Here is a 22,212-nt window from a genome sequence, read left to right as displayed (position 1 = left end):
CTGCTTTTTTTTATCAGTGTCCCATTCCATTACTTCCACCATTGGTTTTCTTTCTTCTCTGAGGAATTTTAATATATTCTATATGTTTTTGAGGGTCTAATTTTTTTATCCGAAAACAGGATAAATCTTTTCGGGTACAATTTATAATAACCATTATGGTATGATGTCATATGCCTTGTCCTTTGTGAAGATCTACCCAGAAATCGCAGTTGTTAACAACCAGGTAGTTTTAGTACCCAAATTGTGTTTGGGATATGTTTCTTAATAGTTTCAGCGGTAGAATTTGAATGATTTCTATAACTATATACAAGGTGGTTCAAAAGAAAAGTCAAATTTAAAATATAGAATTTTTATTTCACTTAAAATTTCTTTTCTCCGGTATAAATTTGTACTTTCAAGTTTTATTTTTATTTTCTCAACATATTCTTGAAAATCACAAGGAATTAGTGCTGGTTTACGAAGATATCACAGACGCAAAACCAAAAATTAGGTCGAAATCCGACACCTTCCAAAAAAAGGCGTCATATGTTTTAAGAAATAGTCAACAACTTCTACCAGACAACAAACGATTTACCCAATATTCAAGGGAGCAAAATATAGTGCACTACCCTATGTATGTATGGATTTGGGGTCTCGTATACACCGCGATCCAAAACGTCTAATGGAGAACCCAGTGTTTACAGCTGATCCATCAAACCCACTCGTATTATCTATGTCTTCTATTTCAAGCGCTCCCAGGTGTAGTATTGTGGAGTGCCTTAATATTTTATACTTTATCCTCTGTGAATATTTGTAAATTGTTCTTACTGAGGCTTATACATTCTTTGTCTTTGTCTTCCACAGAAAGAAACTTGGTTAAAGCACCAGACAATTTTCGAAAACAAGCATTCGGTGGAAAAACCGTAAATTAAATGATTATTATATACCTATTATAAGTTGTTTCCCTATGTATTCAAATTTCTTGCTATAAAATGAAATAAATTTCAAAAAAAATAGATGTTCATCGTATATTTCAACGATTCTTTTACAAAAATACCCGACAAGTACCTCGGAAGTTTTGCGTACATTCATTTATAGTTACAAGAAAAAATTATCTACCTGCTTTATTAGTACAAGAGCTGAAACTTTTCGGGTAAACGAATCTTATAGTAAATAATCATTAGGTCGCATTTAAATTAAATTAAACGCTCAGGTGAATTAGAAGCTTGCGAGTAAGTGCAGCCAAACATATCGGAAGATATTGGCTTGTAATATTATTTTTAGGTTCTAATCTAAACCATTTTAGACCGACACGTTGATTGGTTTTCTTCTTTGACAGCTTGCCACAAACTTCCTTTGAGGATGCATATAAACGTAGCCTAACAAAATTCGCGTATTCATTTAACGGTTTGTTGGTTAGCTCTCTAACTAAAGAGGAGCGATGTAACATCCAACACAATTACTAAACGAAACCAGACAATCTGAAGTTCCCGTTCGAATTTATTAATTGTGCCGCCCATTACTCCGCAATAAATGGCATGGAACTTTAATTTACCAAAGTTGATCACGATTTTCGCGAGATAGACCACTAAAGAGGAATTCCTAGAAGCAGGAATTAAATAAAATAATTATAGTGTTAAAACAGCTATAAATATCGAGATAAACGCGAAAGGAATGCCTCAATACAACGGGTTTTCTCATTTGAGAAAAAAATTCGAAATAGTTTTTTCAAGTACGAACGAATCAAGTTCATTTTTATACTACAGAGTATAGTATAGCGCTAAATTATTTTTTTTTCCTGTAAGAGGACACCCTTACCGAACAAACTCCACCTCCTGGGCTCCCGCACTTTGCTCCGCTCTCGTATTGCTTCATTATCTTTCGTTATTTCTAGTTGCTACTCTCTGTTTCTTTTTGGTTTGTTTTATAGTCCGATTCATAAGTGCAATTCCATGACTTCTCCGATTCTAACAAGCATTCCATCATATTGGTAACTTTACCTACGAAGACAATGCCTTACTGCAGTAAGTGTGTCTGATCTCCTCTAGGTATAAAGGTACCTGCCAAAGCATCCGTGGCCTGTGAGCTGTTGTGTACTTAGTTTTCCCATGCCTCTTGTTCACCCAAACTTCGATAATAGTAATAAATCGGTGGTTCCGTCGGCCATATGTTCCTTTGTCCAATTTTATTTGAAACTTCTGGATGAGATTTTTTTGCATCAGCGTTCGACACTCTTTCGTATCTTTCTATTGACTCCTCCATCTGCTTTCTAAAGCTGAATCTAACTTCTAGCAAAACTCCTCGGTACTTCACTGTTTTAATTTTCCTTTTATGTGTCAAGCGAGTTTCCTACGAGCTGCAATGGTGTGTTAACTAGATTAATAATAAGGAATTGTTTGGTTAGAGGAGACTTCGTCTGCAAAGCCAATTAAGATAACACTTTGTGGCATCTCCATTCGAAAGAACTGAGTTTCTTCATAAATAAACTTGATTCGTTCTTTTTTATTGTTTGCCATAGCTATTGCTTGGTTTCAAGTTTCTCTTCTTCATTTCATATAACTTTAACTAGTCTCTTTCCCTTAATCTATGAGCTGAGTTTGTGAGTTGACTTTAGTCGCACGCACTCTCGCTAGCAAAAAATCTGTAACTAGCTTTCTTTTTTTGGATTTAAGCATCTCAAACCCATTAGTCTTAGATTTATAATGAGTTACCTGCGTTGGTAAAGAAAAAATAAAGAAACTTCTGTGTACGTCAGTCCAGTAGATGGCGTTATTAGCTTTTGTGTTTCCCTGAGCTTTTATTGGACTTGAACTACAATGAGAACCCGATGTCTCAGCAGGCTGAGTCGTATTTGATGCACTGGCTACTTCTTGTTGACTCCTGACTTGCTGAATTTATTAATTATGGGTTTTATTTTGTTTCAGGAGCTAATGGACACGCCAAGGCTTACATGAACGGACAAGCTTTGAAACCTGAAGATAGACAATCAACTCTTTCTAGGTAAACAATTTCCATCTTTAATTGTCGGTGCTATAAACAAAATATTTTTTGATTTGCAATAAATCTTTCAATCCCATAACATCTGATTCACAAAACTAATGAAACAACATCTAATTTTTAATATAATTCATATAAATCAAATCGAAAAGTAATTAATTATATCATGACATATAAGAAATGTGTCTGTTTCAATTTATGATACACGTGTACTAAACGTCACATAAAAATGAAATGACATGATTGATTATTTATTATATCAAACAAAAATCAAACTAACTATATATATATATATATATATATATATATATACCTTGAAATGAATTAATTGTGGCATTGATGTATCAGGTGATTCGACAAAAAGTAGACCGATATCTAACAATAAATATAGTGTCAGAAAGTTCTCCGGTCTCTGAAGAGGTTGAATTACAATTTTTGTTTCTTTTTTCATCAAAGTTTAATCGTTAATACAATTGCAATTGGAAAATATACGCTTTATTTACATGTCAGTTTATCTGTGATCAAATATAAGTATAACTATCTGTATTCAATACTAAAATATCTCATTGGTTGCACTGAATTTCAAGTATTGTCTTTGTGTGAATATTCAGTGGAATAAATTATTTCTTTCCTCTTCATACCGCTGCAGAAGACGCGTGCAAACTTTCTAGGTGAAGATAGTACCTCGACAAGTATTCTTCATACAACCTGAACCCTTCCAAGAAGGTTTAATACCTTTATAAGTATATTTTTTTGAAAAATTATAGTTTTTATTCAGGATGTATTTTAATAATAAACAAATGGTTGGATAAAGATTGTTTATTAAAAAAAAATATATAATGACTATAAAAATATGGATTTTGTGGACAAATACTGAAAGAAAACATTTTTCTTCTCTCTATATATATATATATTGTATGAAATTTCGACGATTCAATTAAGTTTAAACTAGTTTAGAAATGATGTTATTTATAGAAACTCATTTTTTTCTTACAAGGATTAACAAAATTTGCCGAAACCTAAAATAAAAAACAAAATTAACTTAGAGATTAACATGTAATTTATAAACAAACATTTTTTTATTTGAATTAATGATATCTATTCATTAATGGATATTTACCATTTCGTAATCCTTGTCTATGTCCTGTCGATCACCGGAGCTTTCCATATTACCCAAAAGTGAAGAGAAATATTTAACATTTTCATTGACTTCTTCGCGTAAACGCAACTGTCTATCCAAACAATCTTCCATTTGATTATGCAATTCTTTACATTCAACCTCGTTTTTATTTATATCAGATTTGATTTTCATATAATATTTTCTAACCTCATTTGTTGTATCGGATAATCTTTTAAGATTTTCTTCGGTTGCCTCTAGTTGGGTTTTCAAACCTTCTACTTCTTTTTCTTTTTCATCGATTTGACTCGTCAGCAATTCGATGTGCATGTCCAAGTCTTCGACGGTGTTGATGATTTGACCAGTTTGCGTTATTAACGGCAATTCGGTGATTTTGGGTGATTTAATCGATTTTGAATTTCTAAAATCGGTGAATACTACGAATATAACCAGAGCAAAAAAGAATGTGCCGATGAATAAAGGAACTGCTAGTAGTAACATTTTTTCAGTACCGAACGGGAAATTTTCAAAATTAACATTCGCGAAATTTAACAAAAATCATGACAGGTTGACAGCGACGTTCGCGTTTTATTTTTTCAATAAACTCGTTATATCTTTAGTCGTTAAGGTTAGTATTAATTTATATAATCGAAATCAATACTTATAATTCTTTTTCTTCGATATTATTCAATTCGATCTCGGAAGAAGCCCAATCGTCTTTGTTTTCCTCGATTTTGGAAGCGAGATAATTCAAATGTGATTCTAATTCTTCAAGATTAGTTATTTTTTTACCGGTGGGTGTTACAACGACTGGTAAACGATTTTTCCGTGATTCGCTATTCGAACTTTTGAAAATTAATCGAAATTTTTCAATAGCCGTCATACAAATTGATAATACGATTATACAAAACAATATAACGTAAAATAAATAATAAACCGACATTTTTAACTTAACTGAAAATTTAGATCTCGCTAGTAATAAATATAAATAATTATAAATTAAACTGACATATTTTGACGTTTAAAATTCTTCTTATTCTCAAAAATATTACAGTCAATAGCTGATATGTCAAAATTTAATGTTTATTATAAGTTAGTAATCAACTACACATATCGTATTACCAAGGTTGCTATTCAAGATATGGCAACACTGATGTGAATATGTCAAATCTGACATTGACATCATGAAGTTTGACATTTTTAATGGGATCAATTCCGTGAAGGTCGTCCAAAATCGGATGTCGTGTCAGAAAACATCAATGCTGTGCGTAAATTGATATTTCAGGGCCGTCAAAAAGATTTATTAGCGTTGGATAGTCATAAATTGACAATCGCTCAAAAAAATTAGAGGACGTTTATAAGATTGTGATAAGCACTAAGAAATTAATAAAAAAATCCGTAATTTTACATCTTAGCAATTAATTTTCCCGGTTATGATTGCACCAAATTAAAAAAACTTTATATTGTTGAAAATAAGACTAAAATCCCTTTAAAACAAGATACCACACGACTCGCTATCTTATTTAAAATTATCGAGGGGGTGCTTATAATTCAGAGTAAACTAGCTTTTACCCGCGGCTTCGCTCGCATAGAAAAATTGCCAAAAACCTACAAAATCCATAACTCCACATTGAATGTCCGCGCCTAGCTCCTCTCCAACTCAATCGATTCAAGTGTTCAAAAACTTAAATGAAAGAGAGTGTTTCAGCGAGTGTTCTTAAACCAAAACGAAGTCTCTATCTTGAATAGAACCTGAGATATTGAGGATAGAACGTGTGTATGTGAAAAACTCCCATAAGTAATGTAATCGCATTTGAGTATAACTTGAGAATGGTGAAAATTAGATGAAATCCGATGGTTGATGGCTGATCTGTGCATCAATACCTTTCATTGAAAAAAAAAATTAAGCAAATCGGTTGGGTAGAACGCCTAAACGGACTCTGAATGGAAATCATCAATTTTTTCAATATATAAGATTGTCAGTGACTCTGTATATTATATTTGATATTATTAAATCATGGTAGACATGGTAGATTTTCCACAACGGCGTACGAAGTAAAAAAATGTATTAATTTTAAAATTTCGTTCCATGTAAAATAATATTTGAAAAAAAAAAGTTAAATTACCAGAACTTCCTTACTGTTTAATATTAATCGTGACTTTTTCTTCTATTTTATTATTATACAAAACACGTATAAATATTTATTATTATTTGAAATAAATTTTAGTTATACATACAATAAATTCGTTCGATTTCTTTCTGTGATTCGAATTTCCAAATGAGTGCGATTGAAAGTGAGCGATTCTGTATAAAAACAAAATTTAAGTGAGTTTTAATATTTCAATTTACATTTTGTTACCACAAAGTCCGTTATTTTTCGCGACAATCGGTTTTCCAAGTTTTAATTACCTATTCATAACATTGTTCACATCATTTTTAGATCTAAAAGTAGATATTTAATTAGAAAAAAAATCCTAGTTATCGTGATCTCATAATTATTTTAACTTGTGCGTTTTTTTCACCAGAAAAATAAGTGGCTAAAATTCCGAACACCTTGAAGATAATGAACGGGTTGGTAGCACGAAAGTATAATTTTACTACAATATCGAAGTTCTAAAGATAATGACTCACTAATAGGTAGACTCGACGACACATGGAAGGTAAATAAACGAGTTATATTGTTGACAGGTTATTAATTTTCATATAAACTATAATGTGAGCAATACTAGCGAGATCTAACCAATTTAAATGCCACACATTCACAAATTAGAACTGAACGATCTTCTCATTAAAGCTGGAAACATAGAAAAACCTGTCAGCTTATCAAAAGAATGCATTTGCTACATGCTAATGGCTTTGGATACCGTTTTAGTTTACATTGGACAATAAATGACTCATATGAACATTTATAAACCCCATATTAACACGATTTAATCAAAATTTTTGCATCAATTCACTACTACACTCCTGAAACGGTAAAACTGATCCTAGAGATAATTGAGTCTCTTATAGAATGAATTTTGTAGATATGAAATTTGTTTACCAAAATTACTGTAGTGTGGTTTACTATAAGCTCGTTCTAGAGTATCAAATGGTCAATAAACTGATTTTTCAACTAAACACGAATCGAGAGTTATTACACAGCCACATTATTAGCCAAATTTACATCCACGTGAGTTTAGCTGTCATCTCAGCTCAGGTTTACGATAAGTGTATGAAAAATAGCATCAAGCATTGGGATGTTTGTTTTGATTCGTAACAAGTTTATTTTTAAGGGGATTTTGTAGAAGATCTTATCTGTATAAGACTCAGAGATGTTTTTCTATTTATTATTATCCATATATCTATTCGAATGACCGTCTTACATGCTATACTGCACGTTTTTTATCGTTTATCAAATACCATAGTTGGTCAAACTGTTAAATTAGACAACTGACAGCCGTCATATCATCTTCAAAACAAAAATCTTTCGGAAATAAGTTAACTGTCAAATTTTTTATAATTTATCTTATTTTCAGATACTGTACATCTGATAGACGAAGAAACGCCTCTAATTACCATGCCATCAGACGTATGTGTCGAGAACGTGGTTGTCTCTACGAAGACCCAGATTTTTCCGCCGGTCCAAAAGCGCTTTACCACAATAAAAAACCGCCGATTAATCCTATAGTATGGATGAGGCCGCACGTAAGTCACAGCGTTTACTATCGATTCCAAATGAATCGATACATACTAAACGATTAAAGTTAATGATCAATTTCTCATCTTTTTTTATCGAATATAGGTGTGAAATAACATTTACCGATAGGGATCGATATTAAATAAGCAATTATATGTTGAAAACCGTTTCGAGAAGTGTCTTATCTATTATGAATTCGATAAAGACCGTGGTCTAATCGATTTCACCATAGATACCATTACGGCAACCACGGCGGTTTAAATAAGAATCATGACAGTATTTTTTCATCCTTGTTTGTTTCTCGTGTGTGGGTTTGCGAGATAAAAGATGACGGAAGATGCGTATCGGTTAAAAAGACAGTTATTGACGTGGGTGATGTTTTATTACCGTACAACAAAATTTTTATAATCGATTCTAGTATCAATTAAACAATCGTCTATTATTTAACTAAAGAAATATTCAATTTCGATTTAATAATATCTAGTAGTCGCTTCCTGGTAAAAGATTCGCGCAACCATAAAGATTTTATAGTGATAATGATGGAATCGAGAATTTTTCTTTCTATAACGAGTGATATGGAATCGCGAAAGTATCGAAGGTAAAGTAAAACATGAGTTGCGAGTTTGATATTATCATAACATTGCTATAACAACAAAATATTACTGACAGTTTAAATGTGGAATCGAACATTTCTTTTTTAGACGACGTCATCTGAAAGTTGTTCTTTCTGTATTCATTTACATACCGAAAGTTGCGTTTTGAGTGTTCCATGTAGTGAAAGTGACAGTTCCGTACTGCAAAACACTTTCGGGACGCTCTGGAGTAGAAAACTTTAACTTCCTCAATTGTGACTCTAGCCACTTCAATATTGACAATTGACAAATGACACAAACACATCTACAAATTGTATCGAAATCACAAACACGTTTTTTGGTCAAATATCGAAAATTCGGGGATGAATTGCTCACCAAGAATCAAGTGCATGAACCTTCGCAGGTCGTACAGTCTCGTTTAAACTCCAAATATTTTACTGTTGATAACGAAAGACCAGTCTCACTCAGAATAGAATCTAATTCAGCTTTTTTATTGGTTGGGCTAATGCATTTGAAATCAAAATATTGTATGACATAACGATGTTTACAAATCCACTGAAAACGTTCAGTTAAAGCGTCAAATATAATGTACCGTGTATTGGAAAATGAGGAAAGTAATTGCGGTTGATTTTGTCACTAAAAAAACGAATTTTCAATGCCCCGTATTATAGTAATCTACTAAAAAAGCCTGTCGATGCGATATTTCAATCCGTAATGCGAAATTGCTGTAAAATAAAGTCACACCACCGGTTGACGATGGAAACGTTGAACGAATTCAGTTCAGAACATCATCTTTATGATCCCGATTTGTTCCCATGTGACTATTATTCATTTAATCCATTGGCGTAGCTTACTAAATCTAATAGAAATTTCTAGTAAAACCAAATAATTCAATCTATGAGGTGAAATTCGATAAAACTACTTTTTATTTATATTGAAACTGCTTTATATCCAATTATTTTCATCTTAATTCCGTTTAACAGGTATTTACGTCCTCTGTGGACTTGTTTATAAAGACACAGGTATATTTCTACAGTACGTAAACATAAATAAATGTAATCTTGTTTCGATACGTCTTAGTTCCGATTTTTACACGTGAGTTGTTAGTACTAATCAATATTGTGAAACATCTCGTGTTTTTTCCCATATACGCCATAGGTTCCCAAGAGATCGAATAGCTTACACACCGTTAGTGGTTATTTTTCCGTTTAATTGTTTCAGGAGATTTGTCAGCGTCCTCGTTTCATCAACGATAATAACGAAGAAGGAAATAGAAAATTTACCGTAGAATCCGGTGAAGTTGGTGATCAATGGTTGCTAGCTGCCGTGGCTTCATTGGCGTTAACGCCGAAATTTTTAGATCGGGTAGTACCGCCTGATCAAGGATTCGATATTACGCATTCTTATTGTGGAGCGTTCAGGTAAGGGAACAGAAAACCCATTGTATAAAATGGAAAACATTAGAAATTCCTTTCTTAACAGCTGCTCTCAAATCATATTTGGTATTGGGTTATTCTGCATATAAGTAATCTTTCGAGAAGTTCCATAAGAAGAAATCACACGGGTTCAAGTCCGGCAAATACGGGAACTACGCAAATTCTCATTTTTATCAATATTTTGTAATTCTTATGATTCGTATTTTGCTGTACCGCTTTTAAAGTATAATTATTAGTTTTTCTCAAATTTTTTCACGTTTTATACCTTTTTTATGATAAATTTCAAGTCTTTTCGACCTACTTCGAAACGAAACGTTATTCCTATCAAGAAATATAAATATAAATAAATGTTTATAAACTAACTTAGGTCTATAGCTATAACTAACTCTATTGAATATTTAGCTCATGCGTTGTTTCTTCCTCTAATAAATATACTCGAGTATTTATGAATAAATGTAAACTTCTTTAAGTGTACGTCATCGGTCGTGGTTGATTTCAGTCTCGACTCGTTTCTTTGCTGGACATACTTATAATTGACTTATTTATGGTATACTAGGAAAAAGATATACTCTCGGTAGATCATGTCGGTTAGTCGTATTGTTTTGTGATATTTCCTCTCTATATTACATATTCTATGACAGAAATACGAGCCTACGTTAGATGTATGACATTGCTTTGACACTTGTTCTGATGTCATTATAACAAAGCGATCGGATTCGTTTAAAATCGGAACCTAGAGGAATTTTTAGATTGAAATACACTCGATTTATATCACCAAAAAATAATAATCTTAATGCGATATATTGGGAGATTTTTTTGTTTTGGAAAAAGTAATTTTCAATAACAAAAATTTACATGTGGTAATGCGTTCGGTTATGACAGTTCGGGATCGTTCGGCAATCCGCTTTATTTAGATCTAACTGCTCGAATCGCGTTCGTTTGTATAAATATTTGAACACGAAACATATTTTTCTTTTGACTTTTGACGTTTCAATGCTTATAAATTAGGACAGTTCGCATGTATAAAATAAATAATTTTATTTGTAATAAATAATAACTGACCGAGTATAATACTACCTCCTGATGTCAGGAATTTATAACAACTTCGGTACAAATTAATTCTCCATTGCCACATAAGCATTTGAAAAGTTAGTTTGTCTATTTTCATACTTCAATAGTTACTTTTCTGATCAGCTGACTACAATTAATTTATGTTGTTTTTTATTTCGTTATTCGTTTACTATTTGGCAATTAGCACAATCAATCGCAACAACCTTTAATCACGTTCTGCGTGGGGTCGTTGAAGCATTAATTTATATTTGATGCATCGTCGTTATATTCTTCGAACAAATCATTATGAATCTAACCTGCTCTGGATGCTTTTTAAATCTAATGCAAATATTCTAATTCCTCTTCTTTCTCTTCAGTTGTTGACAAGTCGTTATCTATTATTGTTGATCTCTATCGATAGGAATCAATTCAACATCTGAAGTTAACTATTTTCGGCAGTTACTTCTCTTTCGAAATTCAAGAAAAACGTTCTTTTGATATTTGGCTGTCCATTTCAACCCAAATTGTAAAGTGAACAGAATATCCTTTAGATATCTGACAGTTGACAAATGACAATCTAATATTCAAATTGCGCAGAAATGACATCAAACTCTCATTAGAAAGATTAACCTCTGAAGTGAACTATTTTTGATAATTACTTCTCTTTCGAAATTCAAGAGAAATATAATATTAGACACGTTCTTTTGATATTTGACTGGCAATTTCAAACCAAATTGCAAAGTGAACAGAATATCCTTCAGATATCTGACAGTTGACAAATGACAATCTAATATTCAAATGCGCAGAAACGAAATCAGACTTTCGTGATTTGGCTTTTAGATGATCTCGACTCGAGTGGATCCGACAGGACATATTTTTGATTTATTATAAATTCGAGCATCGTGAAACATAAATTTTCATCAAAATATTTTCAAATTTAAGTATATCCATGAATAATTTCGCACGTACCCCCGTAATTAAGTTGATTGGTTGAATTTTTGATATACAGGAATCGTACTAGATCGAAAGCTGTTGTTGCTGGTGACATAAAAGGAAAAAATGTTGTCTATATAAGAAGGCACACAGTGAAGAACCGCGCGCTGCCCTGACATTGGACCTTTATCTCAACAAATACCCAATAAATCTAATTAAATAGCTCCGGTCCGAGTTGCATGCATCTCTTCTGCTTCTTCTTCTTAGAAAACCAACGAGGGAATATCATAAACTATCATTTTTTTCTCATAACTAAATGCAATCCACATGTACGGCTCTCGTAAGGATACTACTATTTGGAAAAATAAAAAAAAAGTTTTAGGATCAAAGAAAGAAATGTATTTTCGGGAAATTCATCAATGAATACATTTAAAAGAAAATTTGGTTTAAAGTTTTCTGCATTCCAGAAGATTTAAGTTGATTAAATAAGCATGAAGCTTCTTGACTCACTGTAGATAAGTCAGTATTTGGTTTTGAAAATCTTTTGAGTCTGATCTAGAAACCCATTCTTTATCCCATGTTCCACCATGTTTTCCATCTTCCACAACCCAACAGAAATATTTTTAAATCCTTTCCTGAAAGGAATAAAGTTTTCTTTATCTCCAAACTAGTTAGATTATATAAAAAGCTTCTCTATTTACAATGTTTTTTCCTTACTTAAAGAAATTGAATTTCGCTTTTCCTTATCCAGAATGGAACCAAGTTGCTTTCGTTTTGTATTTTTTGCTATTCCTTCTTTAAATTTTGGTATGCAAACGGATTAAATGGTACGACTTAGCTCTTAATCAAAGTAGTTCCATTATTTTCTTTTAGTACTACTTGGCAGGCAAAAATCGATTCAGACGACACCCCTGCAATTACAAGACACTGATCCACTACCATCACAACACAAAACCACACACCAAGATCCTAGGATTTCCGAGTCAACCCACAAGAAGGCACCCCTCGACCAGGTAATTCTGCATTTCATTAGCAAGAGCCAGGTAATACATAGGAGATAGCTATGGAGAAGGCGAAGGACAACTCGGATTAGCTCTTTTCCTCCCGAAGATAATTGGAAAAGGCTTATCCGAAGCAGCGAAGCTCATACTTACAATAAGAAGCCAAGAGTGTATAGCCAACAGGCTAATCTCTTAACAAAAAGATAAGACATCCCAGAAGGAGTCTACAGGCGAAACTGTGTCGCAAATAAGGATGAGGACCTGTCTAAATGACAGGGAGTTGGTGGAATGTCTTTCTTCGCACCCATCCGTGGTGTTATCCGTAGTTGAATGCTTCGACGAGTTTTCTTACGCTTGTGTTTGTATATACTATCATCAGTTAGCCATCAAATGTCAACCGATACACAACAAATTAGAATTCTGCCTGAAAATGGACACAACAAGTGATAAAGCGGTTATCCTCTTCCCAGTGAACATGCATGGTAGTTAGAGAAGAGGACGAATATATAGAAGACCTAGAAAAAGATTTATTATTTAATATGACTTTTAGAGCAGATTAACGCATGGTTTGAGCGGGAATCCAATAGTTTTTGTTGAAACTGGCGATGTAGCGGGGGGATTAACGTTGAACCGATACATAGAAGAAAGTTTGGGGGATAACGTCGTTCCCTACTTCAGTTTTATCAACGAAAACTACCTCTTAATTCAGAACAATGACCGTCCACATACTGCTACTGATATTTACATTTTGGATTGGCCAGCATATAGCCCGGATTTAAATCCTATCGAGCATTTATAGTATGGGATAGTATCGAACAACGATTTTGAGATGCCAAACTTGGACCTGAATCGATTGTCTGGATCAAGTTTTTGCTTGTTATTTGTTTTATTATAAATCTGTCATTTTCGAACGTCGTTTTGGAATTATAAGAAAACAAAAAGGCTACAAAACTATCTCTTCATATATACCAAGCTCAAGTTGCCTCTTGTTCCGCTCCTGGTCGGAAATTATCTAGATGGTTGCTTGCTTTAATTTGTTCAACAAGATCACAAATTGCAAATAAAGATCCGCGATAGTGAAATGTGTCTAATAGTGCGGTCAAAATGTTTTAGCTTAAGTGCAAAGCTGGTTTTATACGTCCGAGGATGAGATACAGTAATCAGAGATTGATGTTGTTGACTTAAATATACTGAAATGAGAAAAATGAATATTTGTCGCTATAAAAACGATAAATATCAGTTTTGGTCGTAAGTATATTAATATATTATTAATTAACAAAACTAGATACACTTGATTACCTATTTAGAAACGTTTATTAAATAATTACGAGTAATTAATATTGATTTTCGATGTAATGGCAGTCTTGGGTATTATTTAACGCCTACTTTGCAAAACACAATGAACCCACAACTGTTTTTAATATTTGTGAGGACGTACACCTATACACCCACTCTACTCATTGTAATCATTTACCTTTTAGTACGTCTTCTTAACGAGCAATTTTTTTTTCAAATATCAGCAAATTATGCACTGCCTCAAGATATGAAACCAGGAAGCGTATTGCGGATAATGCGCCCTTCAGGGATGATGTTTATTACCAAAATTAGTATTTGAACATGAAAATTCAACTATTTTTACTTATGGAACACCCTGTTACTTCGTACGAAATTTCTACTCCGGGCGTCAATCTGGTGTGCCTATTAAATTTTCGGGATTTTAAATTGGGCAATTTTCCGGGTTAATAAGCGAAAAATTGATTTTTGTGGGGTCACAAATTATGAATATTTGCGTGGCATACTTTACAATATTTGTAATACGATGAATAATTTACACGTGCTTCAATTTAATTCGAGACAAACGAAAATATGCGAGGAATCGACTGAATATTTACTTAATGATTTCACAAAATGAAATTTATATAGAATGAACAATTCAGTCCATAATATTGCTCAAATATTCATCATTTGATACACTTTTGCATTCGTTTGAACCAATTGTCGATGCTTCTTCAGGTATAGAAAAAAGTTGAGGTCGCATTTTATTTTTTTGTAGGAAAAACATGAAATCATTAGGTGATTGTACAACCCATAAATTCGATGTTTCGACTGTTCAAAAACTATTTTGTTTCAGCTGATGTATCAGTGTCCGCGTTGTCGTGATGTAGAATGATTGGTTTCCCTGAATTTTTCGAACACTTCTGTCAATTAAACGCTGTTGTACCATTCAAAATTGACCGTTCTACAGGGAAAAAATTTGCTGAAACGTGCCCGAATAACTTTTGTTGGATTTGACTCGTTTTGAAATACCCAAACAATCGAGTGTCGTTCACATTCCGGTTCATATGCAAATTATGCGGTATAAAACGCGAACAAATCTTTTTGACAGTCAAATTTAAGTCCTAAATATGCCTCAATCACGCGGAATGTCATATAAAAACCTTGTAATATCAATTCACGCACATCATCGATGTTTTCTGATACAACAGCAGATTTTGGACGACCTTAACTCAAGTAGTAACTTAATCATCGTTTTTTAACAATTTTTTGACTAAATTTTCAAAAATTACTAGAAAGCAATTAAAATATCAAATAAGTTTGCTGGTATGATATGATCGATAGAAGTTGATAAAATTGTTGGAATTAGTCACTATTTTCTTTGGAAATTAATTATCCAACGATGGTAACAATTAGATGGACAATTTAACACGTTGACTGCCAAGGCAATGTTCACAAATTGATTTGTGGGCCTTCTACAGTTCTATACGGTTTTGCTCAATCCTATTACCAAAATATTTACTATTATCAGTGGAAAATGATTGTTTTAAAACTTAAGATCTCTAGATATTAACAAAATTTTTATTTTGAATACTATATTAACTTTATTAGTTGATTTTTAACCGTCAAATTTCGTTGGTTTGTATACCGTAAACGACTTAGTGCTACTACATAAGCTTGTTTAGTAGCAAACAGTCGATAACGTAGATAATAGCAACAGTCCTACAGTTTTCTTTTATTAGATAATTCGAACCATCTTACGTAAGGCATTTCCTAGATGGAAATTGTTACTTTTTCAGTCTCCTTTATTTTTTTTTCGGAAATTTTGTCGGAATCTTGTTTATATTTAATAAAGATATATGTGGTTAGATTTCACACTTGAATGAATTAGGAGTCGTGTCCCCAGAGATTTATATTAACTTTGGAGCGCCTCGAGCAGTTTTTTTATTAATATTTTTATGGAAAATGTGACATATATGATAAATTTCGTCCGTTTTACTCGAATAATTTGAAAAATTTAGTAGATATATATTTAAAAGAACTTGTTTTTTTCGAACATGCATAAACGTATACATCTAGTTAATTTCAACGCAAACAATGAAATTTCCATTTGCAACATTTAGCAAGTTCATCAGATCGATGGTTCTCTTTCTCACGGGTACCTTTTTACCACCTAATAGATTATTTGTTGAATGATTGTGCTGTTTTATGGGTACCGTTGATTGATAGATGATTCTTTAATAGCACCTATGTGAATACAGAGGCGGAACAGAGATGTTTTTTATGGAAAGCAATTAGCGAAATCTATAAATAAAACACCCACATTTCGAAATAAGGTAAAGTGGAAAGGACACCACACTTTTTGGAAACAAAAATTTGTCACAACTCTAGTTTAATTTTCTCAATTGAAACGAAATTAACAAAAAAAAAGGTAGTACAACGTGTTTTCACTTTCATATGAGTGTTTATCCATTGAATCCAATCTACTTATTCTACGCAGCGACAGTCATCGTCAATGTCTGAATTTGGTAAGACCTCATCATCACTGGAGGAATCTGCTGAAACTTCTTCATCGCTGATATCATAGTTTGCTTTCTTATTCGACTTGGACAATTGTGCAACTTTCTATTTTCGTTTTACTTGCGTCTTTCTCCATCAAAAACAATTGGCTCTAATCTTCAAGTACTAGGTTGCGACTCATTGCTTTCCTGTCTCTTGTTCTAATATTTTTTAGCAAAGAAATAATCGTTATAATCGCAAATGGAAATTCTAGTCCCTTTAGAAACTGCGATTGATGGTGTATCAGCATGAATTAACGCTTTCTCAACCACTGCGATGTTGGACAGTCATACCTAAAGTGGAGTCTAATTCAGCTTTCATCTTTGTTGGGCTAAGGCCTCTCAAATAAAAGGTATTCGAGCAACTACCATCATCTCTAGGTCGGACCAGGTACTTCTGGAACCAATATACGTATTTTTGAACGAATTACATCTTCTTTCAATTGTTTAAAGTTGGTTTTTATAGACGAAAATGGGAAAATCTGTTGTATACACTTATAAATATCAGATGTACGGACGGCACTGCTTCCAAACAAATATAATCGTTTCTGGAAACTTTATAACTTAATTTATTGGTAAATATGACGAGATTGAACTCAATTTTAGTTCGCGGATATATCGTTTGTATCTGATTTAAAGTAGGATTATTGCTCTACGTTGTAACAAATTATTGAGATCGATATGTAATCATTAGAGTCAATTATTTACGTGGTTTTCTAATCGAATAACTTAATTCGTCGTCGCTCAATTATTTTTCGTTGTTTACAGATTTAGATTTTGGCATTTCGGCGAATGGAAAGATGTTGTTATCGACGATAAATTACCAACGCATAAAGGTAGATTAATATACTTACATTGTTCTAATAATTCGGAATTTTGGGCGGCCCTTTTGGAAAAAGCATACGCGAAGTAAGTAGAATTTGATATTTTGTAATTTGCTCGATACTTAATTTACAAAACTCGCTTATTGAAAAAGATCGCACTTTTTCTATATAGTTATGTTAGTAATGTTAATTTCGTTATCGTTTTATTGTACAACAGATTATACGGTTGTTACGAACAACTTCAACAAGGATCTACTACCAGGGCGTTACAAGATTTAACCGGAAGTATAGTACAAAGTTTCGGGCTTTCTCATCAAGATCGTTTTTTGACGTTTCAAGTTTTAAACAGCGCAGTACCAAGATCTAGTCTTCTTATAGCGACAATTACACAAGTAAACTTTCTATATTAGTGAAATAATATTTATTTTAATCTTTATTAATTCAAGGAGAAAGAAAATAAAAGACAGTTGAGACTTCGAAACGGTCTAATAACTCAACACGCGTACAGTGTGACCGGCTTAGCGCGAGTACGAGGAGTAAATGGAGAAGTTCCATTGGTGAGGTTAAGAAATCCGTGGGCTAAAGGAGAATGGACCGGTCCGTGGAGTGAAAGATCTTGGGAATGGGACGGATTATCTAATAGAGATAAAGAATTATTGAGTCTCAGAGTAACCAACGAAGGAGAGTTCTGGTAATTTCACTATTTCGAAATTAATAATGTTATTAATATTTAACTCATTTTAGGATGTCTTTTGAAGATTTTTCTCGGCATTTTACTCAATTGGATTTAGTACATATCGGTCCAGACGATTGGATGATGGAAGGGGCGTTGCATTCTAAACAACCTTGGAGAGCGGTTTTGGCGAGAAGAAGATGGAGGGCGGGATATAACGCCGGAGGAGGCCCGTCTTACATCGGTAAAATTTCATATAACATATAAATCGAAACGTGTTAATAATATTTTTATTAAAGAAACGACAGCGATGAATCCTCAATTTCACGTACAAATACCTAGAACGTCTTCGAATAAATGCCACGTTGTGGTATCTATAACGCAATATTACGAAACGAATGTGATAGAAGCTAAGAAGAAGAGGCCCCTTTACGCCATAGGTTTTGCTGTTTATGAAGTACCACATTCCATGCAAAGATTAAGTCCACACTTTGTTGCTGAACAAGTAAGAATTTATATAAAACTACGTATTAGTTATAATTAATTTCTCTACTAATTTGTGAGACGGATAAAGACCAAGTTTATGTTAATGTTTCGTAATACCAAGTGACCTGATCACACCGAAAAATCTAATTCCGGATCCAACCAAAACCATTCCAAACTTACTTATATCTTTAAATACACAAATTGAATCAATGAGAAACTTCCTAAATCATAAACAATCTCGTTTTTCTTTTCCCAGCGATGTTCGATAAATCTGGGAACAGATTATAATCCGAAGGGGCTGAAGCTGGTGAGGTAGGGTGCATGAGGTAGAAATTTAAACTTTAATTCATCAATTTTGACCTGGTGCATTGTCTTGACGCAACAACTCATCTAACTTAGCCAAATGTGGCCGTTATTGCTTGATTTCTTAGCTCAAATTTTGAAATAAAATTTTTTCCATGTTTACAAATCCACTGAAAACCTTCACTATTGATAGTTGTCAAACAACGTGGCGCAAATTTGAAACATATGTTGTTCAAATTGTGTACTTTCTAATACAGTGAGTATTTTTCAAGCAGCTACCGCCATCTCTATGTCGGGCCAGATACTTGTGGGAGCATCCTCGTGGAGTATTTTTTTATAGCAAAGCTTCCAAACATCGTACTCTATATTGAGAGTTCCATGGAAAATTACTGTTCTTTTTCGCGAGAAAGTTATTTTTTCTTATATGATATTTGTTTTAGAAGCCCCTCGATGTAACTAATCATTCGATAGCAAGAGAAGTGGTAACTTTTTTCACATTACCTCCTGGGGATTATATAGTTGTACCACAAACGAATATTCCAAATTTAGACGGAAAATTCTTATTGAGAATATTCACAGACGAGCAGAGCAACATTTGGTAATTATTATTCATATTTTTACCGTATTAAACATTTAAAACATTATTCTTATCAATATATTTCAGGGAAGTTAATGAAGATAATATGATTATCAGGAATATAGCTTCTGAATTTATGGACGAATCCAATTCTCCAATATCTGTAAGTTTTTTTTTTCTTTTTTAATGAACGTAATTATGGCTAAAAATAATCGTTCTAATATATAATTAATGTTAACAAGATAAAATTTATCGTATTATGTGATTCTTTACTTAATTTTAATTACCATGGAGCATTAATAGCGGGGAAAGTTGAAGTAATTATATGGAATGTTCGAAAACGTCGAGGAAACTAATCGTAGAAAAAGACAATGTCAGCTCTCACACATTAGTTCAAGCTAAAACGTTTTTCAACAGTCAAAACATCTTATTTAGCACCCAATGATTTTTTCTTTTACCCGCAGATCAAAAATAAATGTTTTTCTACACTTGAAGAAGCGATTCAAATCACACAATTTTGGAAAACAATTATGAATATTTGCACCCCTGGTACAAAACATATTTAACGATATTTCTTATTGTTGATATAGTGAATTTGTAGTCTATAATTTCTAGGGTGATGGAAAATCGATATTAAATAAACTTTTAATGAAATATCCCCCGGAAATAGATGCGAGTCAATTACAAAAAATCCTCAAATCTCATTGGAAATTATATCTATCGGAAAAACCGAGTTTGGAATTGTGTAAAAGTCTAATAATGTTGAGAGATTTCAATATCAGCGGTAAAATAAGTCTCATGGATATTCCCGTCTTAATGCACATGCTGCAATATTGGAGAGTGAGTATAAAAAAAATTATCTACGTGAACGAACTTGATTTTTATCATTAGAAAACATCCTGTTCATTTTATTTTTTAGTTGGCGTTCCAAAAATTTGAAAGGAGCCACAATTGCGGCAAAACTTTGAGTTATCACTTGAGAGCCTTACTCTGGGAAGCTGGATGTACAGTTAGTAACAAAGTATTAGAATGTCTAGTACTTCGATTTGCAAAAAATCGGATATTAACAGCAGAAAATTACATTATGGCATTAGTACGCTTACATTTATCTCATGGTACGTAAATAAAACAAATTTTATAAACAAAAACAATAACCATAATATTTAGTTAAATTTCAAAATATTTATAACGCCCCTAGCGCAATCTTTCTTTTAGTATAACAAATAATACAAAATCAAGTATAGATACCTGTATTATAAAACATAATTAAGAAGATTTCTTCACTTTAATTACCATTTTTTTTGGATATTTAATGCTGCCGTCTTTGAGATAGTAATACAAAAATAGATTTCTGTATCATAAACCACGTGGATAAAACGTAGATTCCTATAATTACAGTTCTCGATTTTAAATGTGGAAACCGCCCGCCATCTTTGAGATAGTAGAACAAATAACTCGTAATAAAAAATAAATTTCTGTATTACATAGTAAATGAATGATATAAATTAATTCAATTATGATAACATTAACTAAAAACCCATCTTTCATTCGTGTTAATTCTAGATGAACGATTGCAATTATTGCCGGATCATATGGTAAAATTAAACTAAGTTAAGAACGGAGTTCTGATAACTATTCCACCAGTGATTTTTATTAACTGTGATAAAATAACGGTTATTACTCGCCATCACTACTAAGTTTCGTTTTTATTTCATTTAGATGAAATATAATTAAGCCTGTACCACACGATGCGTCCAAAGCTTCCAACGTTGAACGCTGGTATGATTATACGAATTACTTCCAACATTAAATATGGAAAGTCGGACTCTTATTAAAGGAGGTTTGATTTCTACCCGTTTTATATGAACGTTGATGCAAACATTGAACGCATCGTTTAATAGCAACGCCGCATCAGTATTGACCGCATCGTGTAGTACCGGCTTTATAGTTTATACGCGAATCATTCTTAGGTTTTTTGTTTAAATAGGTTTTTATTTTACATTTTAGAGAGATACCACAATTTGGATACCAAAATGAAAATGAATCCGATTTCATTAGAAGAAGTAAGTTTTAATAGTTGTCATTGATAGTTAAATATTATTTTAATAAATATTTTTATTTTTTTGGTATTTCAGATGATACTTATGACCATCTATTCATGAGAGAGGACGAAAAAAAAACAGAAAAATAAGCTACCTGAGTTTAAAAGAACCAAAGAAATATTGTAAATAAATATTTAATTGTTGATTTGTACATTCTTGTAAATGAGATTTATTATTAAAAGATATATTCTTGGTTTGATTTATTTATTCGTAAATCTGTGATTGTGCGATTAGAATAAATGTGTTTAAAAGTACGTGCGAGATCTTATTTAGCTTCTCGTCCATTTAAAAAATCCAAAAACGTGTAGAATGAGAAAGTGGTGCGCATTATCTGAAACAGATTAAATAATATTTAAAAGAAATCGAATCTAATAGTCCAAATACCCACCTTGATGAAAGTATCATTGGAAAGAGTGACAAGTCCATTGAACCAAATCTTTTTTAACTTTCAAAGATTGACAATTATACCACGGTAATGAATAAATAGAAGTAGAAATTCTGTCGCACTGAAATTATTAAATGTTTCTACTGCATTATATGTTGATTTGAGTTGCCTTTGTTGTAACAGTCGTTGAAAACCAGCAAGGGAGTAATATCAAAAGAAATACAAGAACTAAGGAGGATATAT

The 22,212-nt window shown here is 32.6% G+C and overlaps 2 protein-coding genes across 4 annotated transcripts in view; one reads left to right on the top strand and one right to left on the bottom strand.

Moving 5' to 3' along the window:
- LOC130895242 (calpain-9-like) overlaps positions 1–21,830 on the top strand; it is a 51,422-nt gene extending 29,592 nt beyond the window's left edge. For 2 of the 3 annotated variants that reach the window (XM_057802449.1, XM_057802450.1), the window contains 14 exons: positions 2,904–2,979; positions 7,613–7,781; positions 9,588–9,787; positions 17,388–17,528; positions 17,661–17,835; positions 17,890–18,134; positions 18,188–18,360; positions 18,416–18,621; positions 19,346–19,503; positions 19,570–19,645; positions 20,098–20,322; positions 20,402–20,597; positions 21,490–21,545; positions 21,618–21,830. In XM_057802449.1, the coding sequence (XP_057658432.1) occupies positions 2,904–2,979; positions 7,613–7,781; positions 9,588–9,787; positions 17,388–17,528; positions 17,661–17,835; positions 17,890–18,134; positions 18,188–18,360; positions 18,416–18,621; positions 19,346–19,503; positions 19,570–19,645; positions 20,098–20,322; positions 20,402–20,597; positions 21,490–21,545; positions 21,618–21,644 (2,123 nt within the window). In that variant the 3' untranslated portion in view covers positions 21,645–21,830. Of the gene's footprint in view, positions 1–2,903; positions 2,980–6,327; positions 6,420–7,612; positions 7,782–9,587; positions 9,788–17,387; positions 17,529–17,660; positions 17,836–17,889; positions 18,135–18,187; positions 18,361–18,415; positions 18,622–19,345; positions 19,504–19,569; positions 19,646–20,097; positions 20,323–20,401; positions 20,598–21,489; positions 21,546–21,617 lie in introns of those variants that run through there. The other variant, XM_057802451.1, reaches the window with a different exon arrangement.
- On the bottom strand, positions 3,780–5,052 carry LOC130895243 (uncharacterized). The gene is made up of 2 exons (XM_057802452.1): positions 4,097–5,052; positions 3,780–3,995 (listed from the first exon to the last, which is right to left on the bottom strand). The coding sequence occupies exons 1-2, from the start codon at positions 4,592–4,594 to the stop codon at positions 3,942–3,944; spliced, it is 552 nt and encodes a 183-aa protein (XP_057658435.1). The 5' UTR covers positions 4,595–5,052; the 3' UTR covers positions 3,780–3,941.
- Positions 21,831–22,212: the final 382 nt, after the last annotated feature.

The sequence above is a fragment of the Diorhabda carinulata genome, chromosome 6, assembly GCF_026250575.1.
Source record: "Diorhabda carinulata isolate Delta chromosome 6, icDioCari1.1, whole genome shotgun sequence".
Taxonomy (NCBI): domain Eukaryota; kingdom Metazoa; phylum Arthropoda; class Insecta; order Coleoptera; family Chrysomelidae; genus Diorhabda; species Diorhabda carinulata.
The sequence above is the reverse complement of the archived record's forward strand: the minus strand, read 5'-3'. Positions and strand labels throughout refer to the sequence as shown.

What these genes read in the sequence shown, in the direction of transcription:
- LOC130895243 (XM_057802452.1), bottom strand. Translation starts at nt 4,594, where the DNA reads ATGTTACTACTAGCAGTTCCTTTATTCATCGGCACATTCTTTTTTGCT. An exon ending in TAGACAAGGATTACGAAATG is followed by an intron (nt 3,996 to 4,096) that starts GTAAATATCCAT and finishes TTTTTATTTTAG; the next exon opens with GTTTCGGCAAATTTTGTTAA.